Consider the following 16,403-nt stretch of genomic DNA (forward strand, 5'->3'; position numbering starts at 1 on the left):
TTATGTAATGATGGCTTTTTCATTTTTATACATTTCAATGAATATGGTGTTTCATACGATGAATGCTTAGCTAATGAGACCCCTTTGTACATCTTAGAAATCATAAATAAGAAACATTATTCTATTCTTGGGGAAATTCAGTCATATAATATCATCAGAAGAATAGTCAGGGGGAAAATATGTACTTGGAAACCCTGACTTGGCTATTTAGCAAAAGGTTAACTGAGCAACTCACTTTACTTCTCTATTCCTCATTTTCCCTTTGTTTCAGATCAGATAATTTCTAAATTCTTCCGGCTCTAACACAGCCAGATTCCAAGAATATTTTTGCAGCTATCATCTATATGTTTTTTCACATAGTGTTTAAATATTTAAATTAATTACTATTGCACAAAGTCACAAAAGTGAGAAGATGAAGGTGGTTCTAAGCATCAGTTTTACCAAACTTATTTTGTGGTTGTGGTAGGTTGGGCAGGTCAGATTCTTTCACAACAAACTCAGTGGGGGATCCAATATGTTTTCAGAGAGAAGTTTTATCAGAACATGTTGTCAGACAGTGCATTTCCACCTTCAAAGGCAGGGGGTAAAACCAGTCTTGTTTAACCATTTTGTCTTTCTGAATCAGATAGAAAAAGATGAGGCACAAGCTGAACACAGCAGGACACAGGAAAAAAAATAAATAAATGAGTAGACTTTTTAAAATAAAGATGTTAGACTTATACCTTAACATTTATTACATTTTTTCCCCCTAAACTTTTGGGTCTTTTTGCTTCTCCTTTTTATGTGTATATTAGGTTGTTGAGAGTTTGAATTTGTGTTGTTGACCTTAGTTTTACTTGTCATTTATTTGGGTTCTTGCGGGTAGTGGAAGAATAATTTGTGTTCCGCTGGCCATCTGGGATTCTACTTGCAGACTTTCTGACTCAGTAGCTTTTCCCAAAGTCTGTGTACTCAAACAAAGAGCTGGGCTCTGTGTGCCTCTTCCTACTCCCCACCTGCTGTTTAGAGCATTCACATGTAGATATATCAATACCATTTTACTCCCCAGGCTCACAAAGTTCAGAGGTTGGAATGGACCATTGTCCCTTAGTACTACCCTCTCACTGTCCTGATTGTTAACAACACCTGTCCTGCTTCAACCTGGAACTTCAAACAGTGGAACAAAAAGCGATGGGATGTTTGGGAAAATACTAGCACCTTCTCCATGTGTGCAAAGCCTGGACAACACATTTTGGGAAACTGTCAGGCAATCACAAGGCATTCTATAAACAATACATGAACTAATAACTTAAAATTTATATTTAGCCCGTACATTTTTGCAGCGCCATAGATTGAATGAAATACTTTTCATATGTAGTTACTTGCTCTAGACTTTTTAATTGTAATCAGACTGATGAATGTCTCTAAAACAGTTCTGTTAAAATGATAGTTTATATAGACTTTATCATTCTAAAAGTAACATAATTATATTTTTGCACAATATTCAGTCATGATTTAGCATTCTACTTTGAATAGAATCTGCATTTGTGGAATATATAGTATATATACTACCATACAAATACGAATATAAATAAGGTTAACATTTTTTATAGCCTTTGCTAAACATTACTAAAAATTGTGCATGTCCAATCTATTAATGTGAAAACAAGAATTATTATTATTGGCATTTGTTGTCACTCCATATTACTTAGGTTCAAAATGATGCTAATATTGTTTTTAAAGTCCTTTGGTGACATGACTTTGAGGCAGTGAGAGACAGCATGAGCAGGGGAGGGGGCAGAGGGGGAGAGAGAATTCCAAGCACTGACAGTGCGAAGCCAGATGTGGGGCTCCAACTCATGGACCATGAGATCATGACCTGAGCAGAAATCAGGAGTTGGGACACTTAACCGAATGAACCGCCCAGGTGCCCCAAGGTTTAAAAATTTTTAAACAATGATGATTATAGAATTATAATTATAGAATTATAATATTCAATAATTTAAAATATAGCAACGTTTTATACTTATAATCTAAATTGACTTGTTTCCAACGGTTTTTTTTTGTTTTTTTTTTTTATTTATTTTTGGGACAGAGAGAGACAGAGCATGAACGGGGGAGGGGCAGAGAGAGAGGGAGACACAGAATCGGAAACAGGCTCCAGGCTCTGAGCCATCAGCCCAGAGCCTGACGCGGGGCTCGAACTCACGGACCGCGAGATCGTGACCTGGCTGAAGTCGGACGCTTAACCGACTGCGCCACCCAGGCGCCCCAAAATTGACTTGTTTCCAAATGAAAACCAACTTTGTTGTATGTTAAAAAAAATTGGAATAATGTTTATGATTTGAAAATTTTCTAAAGTGTCCAGTTGCTTCTGAGGCTTAAGGTGATCATATTTAGGGACAGAAATGTAGGATCTTTGTTTACAGCAGTGCAATTGGTCTATTTTGGCTGTATGGATCACAAAATACAAGGAGAAGACCAGACCAGGGAACATGTCATATTGCTAGAATCATGGCTACGATTTTGATTGTCCTAGTAATTGAGGAGTCTAGACACTGGCCAGAGATTATAGCTTTGGGGAAGTGGAGCTACATAGGAGTGTGGCAGTCTGTCTTCCACATGCTTGATTAACCCATAATTCATAAGTAATCATAGCTACAGTTTGTTAATAGGTGACTTCTTCGCTTAAACACCCCTTTGAGGCTCATAACTGCGATTAGAATAAATCTGAGACTCAACAGAGTTTGCAAGGCTTTAATGTAATCTGGCTCCTGTCCTGTCTGGCTCATCCACCACTCCCACATTCTGCTCTCCAGGAGTACTAAAATTGCCACAGTGCATGCTCTCTACACGTATCCTCACCCCTCCTCCAGCCATCACTCCAGGGGTCCTCTCATGTTTTTCTCTTTGCCTAGAGTACCTGGTCTTGCATTTTTCTTTAGTTCATTTCTTCTGAATCTTTCAGATTGCAGTCTGTTGTCACTTCTGCTTAGACTCCTTGTGTTATCAAGGCCGGATGTGAGGTACCTGCTCCAGACCTTCGTAGTTTCCTACATTTGTCCTTACTTTGTCCTTATCCTAGCTATGTCGTTCTTGCTGGGACCTACCTCTCTCCCCTCTGAGTGTAAAAAGTGGGAGCTGCATCTTTGCAGATGCTGAGTCTTGTTCTGTATTCTGTGGACAGCTACTCATACCAGGTTCTACTCAGTAGGCACCCAGCAAGAACCTCCTGAATGTCTGCTGAATGAACAGAAACAGAAATAAACCCAAAACATGGATCTGGGAATGGTAGCCTCCAAGAACACGTGCATCTCAGTTAGAGAAAATGATACTGAATGTTTTTAAGACTCTTGATACATGTCATCATGTTTTGGAAAAAGAAGAAGGCCATCTAGATGTCATCAGAGTCCTGTTAAAATGAACACTGAACAGCATGGGATACTCTGCTTTTGGTTTGTTATAAGTTTGAGAAAATTTTAGCAAATTTAAGGGTTCAAAACCAGTATAATATGTAAAATTTTATACTTGTTTCCTTTTTTTTTTTTTTTTTTTTTTTTAAATTTTTTTTAACGTTTATTTATTTTTGGGACAGAGAGAGACAGAGCATGAACGGGGGAGGGGCAGAGGGAGAGGGAGACACAGAATCGGAAACAGGCTCCAGGCTCCGAGCCATCAGCCCAGAGCCCGACGCGGGGCTCGAACTCACGGACCGCGAGATCGTGACCTGGCTGAAGTCGGACGCTTAACCGACTGCGCCACCCAGGCGCCCCTACTTGTTTCCTTTTTATTGAGACAAATGGCTTAAATACTATGCCCCGCTGTGATATTTTTGGTTTTATTGCTCATTTTATTTCTTGAAATATTAGTATTTTACTATTAATTTTTATGAGTTGTTTATATACCTAAAATATTAACCTTTGATTATTTATCTAGTAAATCTTCTTACGCTTCTAAATTTAATCTGGTTAATGTATTTTGGGGGGAGTAAAGCACAATGTTAAAAACATCTAGGTAGCCTTATTACTTTTCAAATATAATTTTGTTTAGTATGGTAAAAATGCAGGTTTTTGTAGAAATTTGAAAAATCTATATAATCAAGGGGCACCTGGCTAGCTCAGTTGGTAGAGCATACAGCTCTTAATCTCGAGGTTGTGAGTTCAAGCCCCATGTTGGGTGTAGAGATTACTTAAAAATAAAATCTTTAAAAAAATAGACAAATTAAAAGGAGATGTTAAGAAATCTCTGCAATTTTATTAAAAATGGAATTGTGCCTTTTAAATCTAGGTATTTTTCCATAGAAAATATATGTGAATTTCTTGCCATGGCATTATATACAAAAACTCTTTTTAAGAGCTGCTTAGTATTTTAATGTGTGCAGATATCATAATATATTTAGCCAAATCTATACTATGGGACATTTATTTTCAGCTTATTGCTATAGAAAGTTCTACAATGAATATTCTTTCTCATGTAATTTTGTGTATCTTTGTAATTTGACACTTAGAATAAATCATTTTTAAAAGAATTTCTATATTCAGTGGTATATAATATGTTTTTTAAAAGTTTATTTATTTTGAGAGAGAGAGAGAGAGAGAGAAAGAGAGATCATGCATGCATGCACACAGAAGAGCAGGGGAGGGTCAGAGAGAGAGGGAGAGAGAGAATCCCAAGCAAGCTCCATGGTGTCAGCAAATAGCTGGATACAGAGTTCGATCTCATGAACCATGAGATCATGAGCCAAAATCAAGAGTCAGATGCTTAACCAACTGAGGGACCCAGGTGCTCCAAATGGTATATATATTTTAAAGTTGTTGATACACTGCACCAATTGCCTTTCATAAAAGAGGTACCAACTTACACCCATTGTATAATGTAACAGAGCACCCATTTTCTCTATTGCTTATTGAAACGAAATACAGTACTTCCTCCCTCATCCGTGGTTTCACTTACCCATGGTTCAGAAGCAGATGATCCTTCTCCTGACATATTATCAGAAAGTCAACGGTAACCTCAAACTATGCCACAGTGCCTATGTCATTTGCCTCATTTTACTTCCTCTCTAGGCATTTTATCATTTCACATTATCACAAGAAGTAGGGTGAGTACTGTACAATAAGAGATTTTCAGAGAGGGACCACATTCACATAACTTTTATTGCAATATATTCTTCTAAAGTTCTATTTTATTATTAGTTATTACCATTAATCTCTTCCTGTGCCTAACTTACAAATTAAACTTTATCATAGGTATGTATGCATAGGGAAACAGTAAATACAGGTTTCAGTGCAATCTGTGATTTCAGGCATCTACTAGGAGTCTTTGGAACATATACACTATGGATAAGGAGGAGCTACTGAATTTTATTTTTTGACACTATTTACAAACCCAATTTTTATCTATCAGTGGGGCTAATAAACATTTATACTCCCTGGGTATCTGACAGTCACAGATACAGAATCTCTTTTGAAGAATGCATCTTCAACCCATGACTCAAAGGATTCTCACTGATAACGTTTCACGCATGCATACACACAGTTACAAAATATAAGGAAACAGAAAAGCACCAGCAAAATCAAAAAGCAGAGTCACACAAAGATTTTAAAAATAGGAATTACAGATACACCATACAAAAATAAGTACTTAAAAAAAAAAAAAAAAAGCAGGGCTCCTGGGTGGCTCTGTTAAGTGTCCGACTCTTGGTTTCGGCTCAGGTCATGATCTCACAGTTGGTGGGTTTGAGCCCCACATCAGGCTCCACACAAAGTGTGGAGCCTGCTTGGGATTCTCTTCCTCTCTCTCTGCCCCTCCCCTGCTTGCTCTCTCTCTCTCTTTCTCTCTCAAAATAAATAAAGAAATAAACATTAAAAAATAAATTAATAAAAATAAAGGTTTAAAAATATGAGTAAGAAATAACTGTAAAAATGTGTTTTTTAAAGGGACCAAATAGAACTTATAGAGATTAAAATGCAAAAATCAAAATTAAAAACTCAAGGGGGAATTAAATGTGATAGTAGAGACAGGTAAGAAGAAAATAGGCAAGATAAAAGAGAATTCTGAAGTGATGCTCAGCATGTGGCACAGAAAGACACAGAGATTTAAAAAAAAATGAAAAAAGATAGAGTGTCTGACAAACAGCCAGCTCATCAAAGTCCTGTACAGAGTTCACGGGATGGATAGAAAAAATATGCAAAAAGGTAAGTCTGAGAACTTAACAAAATTAAAGATAGGAATACTCAGATACAATGTAGGATTGGGGGAAAGCATCCCCACCTAAAAAGAATTCTAGTGATTCCATGACTCTATGCAGAATATTAAAGACAAAAAGATCTAAAAAGCAGCAGAGAAAAGACAGATGGAGTGACTACCAGCTGACACCTCAACCGCATCAAAGGAAACCAAAAGACTACAGAATAATGCCTTCAAAAATGCTGTGAGAAAACAAGTCCAATTAAAATAGTATACTCAGTGAAGTGACCTTCCAAGAAAAACATTATTCCATTGAGATGATCTACAAAGTCAAAATTTGATTCTTTGAAAAGAATATCAAAATTGACAAACTTCTTTGTGGATCCTGAGAAACTAACAGAAGACCATGGGGGAGGGGAAGGAAAAAAAAAAAGAGGTCAGAGAGGGAGGAAGCTAAAACATAAGAGACTCTTAAAAACTGAGAACAAACTGACGGTTGACGGGGGTGGGAGGGAGGGGAGGGTGGGCAATGAGCATTGAGGAGGGCACCTGTTGGGATGAGCACTGGGTGTTGTATGGAAACCAATTTGACTATAAATTTCATATTTAAAAAACAAAAAAAAATTGACAAACTTCTGGCAAGAAAAAAAACAACAGAAGCAACAAACTAATATCAGAAATGAAAACAGACCCATAGCTACAGAAAGTTTTAAAAAAATGATAAGCAAATAATATAAACATCCCTCTGAACAATCATTAAACGAGCAAAAGAAATTAAGCATGGTCTAAGTAAGCGTGAGATACAATCTGGAACTTGACAAGCATCCTCAAATTTATATGAAAGAATAAAAGATCATAGGAAGAACAAGATAGGAGAACCTATCCACCCGATCTGAAGTCTTTTTGTAAAGCTATGGATACTATGGAATGTCCTGAGTCCTAGGTAAATTGATTCAAGTCCCAGGCAGCAGATCAGTGAGAAAAGAAGAGATTCACAAATGATATTGGAATATTGGATATCAAGGTAAAAAGTATGAAAATAATTTCCTAGAGTAAGCACACCACAAAAATGAAAAAGTATTAAAGAATCAAAAAGTGTGTGAAACTTTAAATTTTGGGATAAGTATATGCGAATGTTTTTATTTCCTCTGAATAGGGAAAGTTTTCATTTTTCTTTGTAAAGAAGACACAGAAAGTAAAATCTTTAAAGTAAATGTTTCCTAAGTTTGACAGTAGTAAAATAGGAACTCAATGTTTATCAGAGAACACTTTTAAAAAATAATGTAAAGACAAGCCACAAATAGAAGGTATGTGGATCACATAACCAGCAAAAGATAACTTCTGGAATAAATACATAACCCTAAAATCAATAAGAAAATGATAAATAGAAGGTTTACAAAAGCCATAGGTAGATACTTTATAGAACAATCATGAAAAGGCCAATGAACTATTGCCTTGATACTCAGTTAATGGTAATAATTAAAGAAATGAAAATTAAAACTACAAGGGATACCAAATTATACCCCCTATATTGACAAAAATAAGATCCTGTATTAATGATGATGTGGCATAGGGAAACTCATCATACAATGGTACTGAGATTCACAGATTGGTACAAATCACTTGGAAGAAGAATTTGGGATAATCTCCTAGTTAAAGAAGTGCATGTCTTATGAATTATCACTGTCACTCTAGAAATTTTTGCAAATGTGAACCAGAAGTCTTTACCAGAAGAATATTCACACTGTAGCTTTTTTTTTCTTTTTGCAATAGTAAATCTTGCAAATAATTTAAATGGCCACTTAAAAACAATAGATACATAAACTGTATTATCATATAGCATAATATTTTACAGCAGCAAAAATGAAAGAACTACAGCTATAATCATCAAATCCTAGAAATATAAATTTCAGCATAATAAAGCAAATTGGAAAAAATGTTAATATTTATATCAAAATTCAAAAAACCAAAAAAAAATAGTCAGTTGGACTATTTAAGGTTAAGACATTAAATGAAACCAAAGAGGGACGCCTGGGGGGCTCAGTTGGTTAAGTGTCCAACTTCAGCTCAGGTTATGATCTCAAGGTCCGGGAGTTCAAGCCCCGCATCTAGCTCTGTGTTGACAGCTCAGAACCTGGAGCCTGCTTCAGATTCTGTGCCTTCCTCTCTCTCCACCTCTCCCCTCTCTCAAAAATAAATAGACATTAAATAAATGAATGAATGAATGAATGAATAAATAAATAAAACCAAAGAAATCATAAACATGAAATTCAAGATATTGGTTACCTCTGAAAGTAGTCAAGGGTATAGAATCAGGTCTGGTTCTATTTTTTAGTTGGATGGGGGCACTTTGTTAACATTCCTTTAATATTTCATAAGCATTATTTACTATGCAACGTATAAACTATAGAAAAAATAACATAGGACAAAAATGTAGCACAATGAATTACCTCAAAGCAGACACCTACATAATCACTACGTAAATCACTACGTAGATTAAGTAATAAAATATTCAGCACTGTAGAAACTATGTCCTTCTTATCCTCAAAAAGTAACTACTATCCTTATAGATTTAATATCTGTGCATACATCCTTAAACCCTAGGGTGTTTTTCCTCTATTTTTTTTTGTTTGTTTATTGAGAGAGTGGGGGAGGGGCAGTGGACAGAGGGGCAAAAGAAAGAATCTTAAGCAAGTTCCATGCCCAGCATGGAGCCCAACTTGGGGCTTCATCTCATGACCAGTCTCCAGATCATGATCTGCGCCTAAATCAAAAGTAGGTTGCTTAAATGACTGAGCCACCCAGGTGCCCCTGCCCCTGTTTTCTTCAAACTTAACATGAATAAAGTCATACGGTTAATTATTTTGTGTCTGGCTTCTTTGGTCAACATTATGCTGGTAGAATCACACATTCTCCACGTTGTTGAATGTCTATAGTTTTGTCATTTTCACTGTTGCTTATTTTTTCATTGCCTGGATACATCACAATGTCTCTATTCATTCCATTGTCGGTGGGCATTTAGGTTGCTTCTAGTCTGGGGCAATTATGAATAATGATGCTATATAGCTATGCCCATGTTTCTTCATATACAACATTGATGTTAGGTCCTAAAAGAACTAAATTAATGGCTTACATGTTATTTTGTATGTACTAAACATTACATAATAATAAATAATGTAAGAAGCCTTCTTTGCCAAATTAGTAGGTAATGAATGCTATTACTATTTTAGTTTCACATTTTGGTTACTACTGGTAGTAAACGTTTTATCTTTTTTTTCTTTTTCTACTTTAATTTGGATGTTATTTTTGTGAATTGCTATTGATGTTACTTGCTCATTTTTCAAACTGTATGGTACTATATTTTGATTTGCAAAAATCGTTTATTAATAATTATACTAAACTTTGTACTTATTAATGGAAATACATTTATTTTTTTTAATTTGTCCCATTTTTTTCACCTTTAAATTGTTTTAATGGTTGGTTTTTTAAGCTTTCTTTTTTATGGTCATAAATTAAAGATATCACTGCAAAAAATTGCAAAAAACCCCTAAGGTATAAAAACCCTTTTAATTCTCTCTTTCCAATTAACTATTGTTAATTTTGGTTCATGCCTTTTATGACTGTATATAAAACATATATTTTATATATATAGCGTGTGTGTGACTACATATTATATATATGTTGACTATATATATTAACTGTACATAATGTATGCATACATTTATTTATATATTATATAAAATATATAAATATGTTTTAAATATATGTGTATATATACATATACTTATGTATATTTATATCAATATATACAATTATATAGTCACACACACGTAGTTTTACAAAAGGAGGATTATTTTTTCTGCTTAACAGAGCACACAGCACATTTTTTCCTCAATAAATAAAGTTTTACATCATCATTTTAAAATATTTTAATGTTGAGGCACTTGGGTGGCTCAGTCAGTTAAGCATCCGACTCTTGATTTCAGGTCATGATCTCACAGTAGTGAGACAGAGCCCCACTTTGGGCTCCCTGCTCAGTGCAGAGCCTACTTAATACTCTCTCTCTCTCTCTCTCTCTCTCTCTCTCTCTCTTCCCCTCTCCCCATTTGTTTTCTCTCTCTCTCTCTCTAAAATAAAAATTTTTAAACATTTAAAATATTTTAATGGTATTCCATTGCATACATACGTTAATCATTCATTCAACACATACTGACTGAGTCCCTTAGTAACTGTATAGCAGCATCATTTTATAGGCCTTGGGGGCAAAACAATGCACAGAATTCCTGCAAAGGTGGAGTCTGAATGCTACTGGGGAAAATATACAGTAAACAAATAATATTTTATGTTATACAAGGTAACCAGAGGTACTAGGAAGAAAAAAAACAAGGAAGAGGATGGAGACTAATGGGTGTGAGGGGAGAGGGCACTCAAGGAAGGCCTCTTAATGAACAGAAACATAACTGAAGTATGAGAGCCCACCATGCCAATATTTTGGGCAAAATCATTTTAGGCAGAGAAATAATAAATGCAAGTTTGTTAGGCAAAGCTTACAAAAAAATAGTTATATGATGTTGGTTAACATTTAGGTTACTTCCAAATATTTAAAATTTTAAACAAATTTGGTGAGAAAATTCTTGTCAAGACTTCCTAAATTCTTGCAGATGTTCTATTTTTCTCCTTAATTTTCAAACCCACTTTTTCCCTGTTGTATATTCATGGCTATGCTGATAGAAAACATGAAATCATATATTAGAGGACATAAATCTGATGCCATCTTACTCCATAGGCCTAATTCACATTTTTTAAGAGGAAAAATAAAAGTCTTAGGAAGAAAAAATAACTTTTTATGAAATATTAGAATATAGAATGTTTAATTTAGAGGGGAATGTTTAGAGCTAAGACAAAAAAAATTGAAATGACTTGCCTTTAGTTGTACTGCTACTTAATACTTTCTTTTTATGCCATTTTAATATCATAGACACTTTAATAAAATCACTTAAAAATAAGAACTTTGACACACATATATTTTTTTAAATCTCCTTTAGGTTGCTGATGTCAAGCCTTTCTCAGGACCTTTTAATGTCTTGCCTGTGAAGACAAGATGGAGTGACATTGGCTTTCATATCCTTCTATTTGATCTGGAAAACCTTGTTGAACTTTTGCTGCCAACTCCAGTCTGTGACGTTGACCCTTCCAATTCATTCTATGGTAGTGAGATCCTGAGAAGAGCCAAAAGCACAGTTGAGAAGAAAACACTGACTCTGAAAAGAAATAAAACTGCCTCTGGTTCTCTCTCAGCAGAGGCACAAGCCAAGCCTGTCAGTGAGAACCCAGCCCAGGGAGAGAATACTGCCAAATCCTTAGGAGATAATGAAGGCATTAAAAGGCAAAAGAAAATAAAGAACTCCAAAAAGATGCACCCCAAGCCATCAAGAAAAGTGGATGCCAACATCACGATAGACACGGCTAAATTGTTCCTCTCTTGCTTTTTGCCGTGGGGAGTAGATAAAGAATTTGATAATCTGTGCATTAAGCATCTAGATATTTCAAAGCTTCAGGGTTCTGTTTCTTTAGGACTTGCCTCAAATGAAGATCACTTCTCATTGATGCTGCCGGGTTGGGATTTATGCAATGCCGAAATGAAAAAAGACTATTCAAAAGTAAATTTATTTTCCAAAAAAGTTTTGGACTTGTCAAATAAATACACATCCACTCTTCCAAACCAAGTTGGGATGCCAAGAGGACTGGAAAATAATTGTGATTCTTCGCAAGAGTCAAACACCCTAAACACTATAGTTTATTTATTGAACAGACTATTTGCAGTTAATAAGTTAGTTAACACACCTTTAGAGTTGGCATGTGGAATTGACAGGTAAGACATGCATAAAGATTTTGACTATTGTTATTTGGGACATTAAAAATTATCATTATTTGCTGTATTCATTCATCTCTCTAACCTCCCGCCCTCCTTTCCATCCTCCTTTCTTTTAGTCTCCTAAGTGAAGACTAAATATGCAGCAACTCCTTTAGCTTAAAACACATTTAAGAAAAATCTTGCTATTAATTCATTGATATTAGAGGATAATCTTGGCAATAAATCTATATATTTTAAAATTTATTCATTCAACAAATATATATTGCTTTCATAATATGTGCCAGTAAAATCATAGTGTTGGATGATGAATGAAATAATAGATAGGTAGATAGAAAGGTGGATGATAGATAGATTGATTCATACACACGTTGAAATCCATTTTACTTGCTGTGAATTAAATATGAACAAAGAACATTTAAGTAAATGCCAATAATAATGTATTTCATATATCATCAGAAAAAGTTTTAAAATTTCATACCTGAAATCCCACCATTTAATTTATACTTTGGTGTATTAAACTAGAGGAAGCTATCAGTAATTCATTTACAAAAAGTACAGTTTAGTAAAAATAGCTATTGTTTTTTGCATGTTTAATATCTATTAGTCACCATGTAAGCACTTACATGATTTCATTTAATATGCAAAGCTGGCATATAGGTATTATTAATTTGCTCCTTGTAAAGATGAGGGCATTGAGTCTTGAGAATTTATCTTCAAGACAAATTCACCTCCTTAGAGGCTGATTCAAAGCAGAGCTCCATTCTAATTCCAGAGCCGCATTAATTACTAAACTTAACTCTGTGTGTTTACCCTCTTCCACTGCTAAAATTAGTATAGCTTTTCATTGTATGATGTTAGAGGATTGAATTCAGGTGCTTACTGAATATATCCTTAGCACTAGCCTACAGAGGAAGTATAAATAAATGTCTTATTTGGATAGGAACTAATTCAAATGATACAAATAATACACATGAAATAAATAGAAACACTGAAGTAGGGCAAAGGAATGAAGAAAAATATTTGTAGTATAGATAAGTATTTTGGTGGCCAGAGTAAAGAGAATAATTAGTGTGAGATGAAACCAACAGAAAGCCTTCACAGAAGAGACATTGTCTGAAGTGCCTACTACATGGTGGTAAATGGTCCTTGACATTTCTGTTATGTGATAGGAGCTCAGTTCAACATGTATCTGTGCCAGGCACTATATAATAGGCACAGTTTCTGCCCTCAGTAGACCTAGCAAGTTGGGTAGCAAGTGTATGTGGATTACATAGGATTCAGTGTTATGCTTCCTTCCATTATAATGATTCTATACTATAGCATTTCCCATTTTCTGTTCTGTGGCCTTAAGAGGGAGGAAACAGATTGGTAAATTTCTGTGATTTGCATACTTAATTTTCCTCTTTTCTTTTTTTCTGTTTATAAATATATACACACACATTTAAATTTCAAATAGGCTTCTTTTATTTTCCCTTCTAGTACTAAGAAAATTACAAAGCACTTAAATATGGTTAACAAAAATCCCGTCAGCCTGAAGCCAGAAAACCTGGGAATAAATCCTGGTTTTGTTGTTTAACTAGCCATGTCGCTTTGGACAAGTCACTTAGCCCCTCTGGGCCTGGCTTTCCTCATGTAGGATATGAAGTGGATGGGATAGGTGACTACTAAGATTTCTTCAAATTCTTAAAAAACTAGGCTGCTAACAAATTATATTTGCTTAATCATGACCCCACTAAGTTGATGAGTTACTGTTTGCTGGAAGTTTTCATTCTGAGTTTGCTCCTGATAAGAAGTACAGAATGTAGAGGATATGTCTGGTGTCCTAAAGGGAAATTAAGGGCTTTCAGCATGCTTTCCACTAAATGGCCTTAAAATTGTTGTCATACATTAGTTCATTCTTTACAAAATTCTTCATTAAGAAAAAAATCATTGAGTAGAGGTGTCAGGATTAGAGACTGCCTCCGTAAAATAGTCACTTCAACTTTGATCTGCTGTCAGGGACTGTATGTCATTTTTTAGGAAATCAAAATAACGTGTATTGGATTTGTCACACCAAATCCTTCCAACAGATTTGGCCGTTTCGCTAACATTTCACTGTGGTTGTAAAGGTTGAGAAAATCCTTGTGTACTTAACAACTGGGTACATGACGTAAATGCATTTTAAGGAAAGAGCCATCTGCCTATGAGAGTATTCCTGAAGAGTATCTCAAAGTTCCTATGATTAAATCACTGGCACTAGTGTAAAGCCTGCCTCCATCAGGTCCTTACTGTACCTGGGGAGAACTCTTTGGCAGATATCAACATTTTAGGATTGAAAAATTCATTGCATTAGCCACAAATTACAGGATTTAACATAGTGGGACTCCTACAAAAGTGAGTCACAAGGTAATTCTGGTATAAACTAAGGTTCACAATTCAATAGGGATTAAGGTTCCGGGTAGGAACAAAGTGGGGAAATAAAGATTTACCAAAGACATTAATGTGGACAACATTGGTAAAAATAATCTGTGTTCAGTTCCTGAATTTTTTGAAGTGGTCGTGCACTCTTCAATTGATTTCTAAAAATACTTTTCATACATCTTTAATAATATCCTTTGTTTTTTTCCCCCACAGGTCTTTCAAAATGGAATCTGTGCACAACAAGGCAAGAATTCCCGGGAATGAGATTTCGAATATTTCAAGTTTCTATGGTTACTTACGAAATGGTAAGGGAGTTACAGATATAGCCTCATTTTTTTTTCTTCTATGAAATAAAATAACTTGCCTATCCATAACTGGATAGCACTCAACAATTTAGAAGGAGCATTACGTGTATTTATTGTTTGATTTAGTCTTCATTTCACATGGCTATACTTTTATATTCTGCCTGTATTTTAAATATACATGATTTTTTGTTAAAATAAATAACATTATAAGACATGCAGTGTGATGAATTTCATCAAATGATCTTTGAAATGCCTGAAAATCTGAAACTTTTCAGCAAAAGAAATATTTGGTTATTAAATTAAGGTCACATGTGATTTATGGGAAAGATTATTACATCAGTATCTTTATTAGCAAATAAGTGATTATTATATTAGAGAATTTTATAGCTTTTTCAGAAGGTTATAGTGGTCTTCGAATTCTTCTGAGAAATAGTCTTAGTGCTTATATTTTCTTTTGATGCCAAATCGCTAATTTATCCTCAAAATCTGCTTTTCTAAATTAAAAAAAAATTTTAATGCTTATTTATTTTTGAGAGACAGGGGTGGGATAGGGGCATAGAGAGAGGAAGACACAGAATCAGAAGCAGAACCTAGGCTCTGAGCTGTCAGCACAGAGCCCAACATGGAGCTTGAACCCACAGACTGTGAGATCATAACCTAAACTGAAGTTGAACATTTAACCTACTGAGCCACCCACGTGCCACATCTAAATTTTTGACATCTCAGTAAGTGGCAAATCTGCCCGTCTAGTTGTTCAGGCCAAGAACTTTGGTGTCGTTTTGACTTTCCCCTTTTTCTCATACCCCACATTCCAATCTTTTAATAATAAACATGTTAGTTCTACCTTCAGAATATATTCCAGATTCTCTTTCTCTCTACCTGCATGACCACCCCTGAGACTTCATCCCCTCCTGCCTGGACTACAGTAACAGAAGCCTCCTAACCACCCTTGTGCTCCTATTCCTGCGTCACACACTGTTCACAATCAAGCAGCAAAAACGACCTATCAGAAACTAAGTCAGAACCTCATGCTTTTGTTCAACACATTTCAGTGGCTTCTGTTTCACTCTGAATAAAAGCCAGTCTCTAGGACAGCAGACAAGGCCCAATATAACCTGGCTGTTCTGCCTCTGTCATTGCACACACACCCTCACCTGACTTCATCTCTTTGGGGTTCCCCTTGCTGAGCGTGCTCCAGCTACACTGGACTTTTTACTCTTACCCAAACATAGGGCCTTTGCACTGGCTATTTCCACTCCCTAGAATGTTCTTTTCTCAGATTCCAGAGGTCAACCTGCTGCCCCCCACCTCCACCTTACATCCTTCCTTCTTGCTCAAATGCCATCTCATCGACAAAGGTGCCCTCCTTTTTCCCCAGCACACTCTACCCCATTCCCTATTTTACTGTTTTCCAAAATTCTTTTCATTTTCTGATGTAATATATATATTTTTTTTTTTCACTTGCCATCTACATCCTGCTACTAAAATGAAAGCTCCATGGGGGTTATTATTTATTTATGACAGTTTTTTTCACTGCTGTGTCTCCAGTTCCCAGAGCAATGCCTTCAAGGAATTAAATACCTTTGGATTCATGGGTAAATAGTAAATAGAACAATGGTTTTGAAAATAGATGCTTGAAGTTTAAGATCTAGTTC

General features: G+C 35.4%; 1 protein-coding gene across 1 annotated transcript in view; it reads left to right on the forward strand.

The window, feature by feature from the left end:
• The window catches only part of WDR72 (WD repeat domain 72), a 203,600-nt gene that overhangs the window by 101,320 nt on the left and 85,877 nt on the right, over positions 1–16,403 (forward strand). The window contains exons 14-15 of the mRNA XM_047074452.1: positions 11,214–12,040; positions 14,657–14,748. Coding sequence (XP_046930408.1) covers positions 11,214–12,040; positions 14,657–14,748 — 919 coding nt within the window. The remainder of the gene's footprint in view (positions 1–11,213; positions 12,041–14,656; positions 14,749–16,403) is intronic.

The sequence above is a fragment of the Lynx rufus genome, unplaced genomic scaffold (assembly GCF_022079265.1).
Source record: "Lynx rufus isolate CCGP_SWC_20201006 ecotype Redwood Valley unplaced genomic scaffold, mLynRuf1.p SCAF_13, whole genome shotgun sequence".
Lineage (NCBI taxonomy): Eukaryota > Metazoa > Chordata > Mammalia > Carnivora > Felidae > Lynx > Lynx rufus.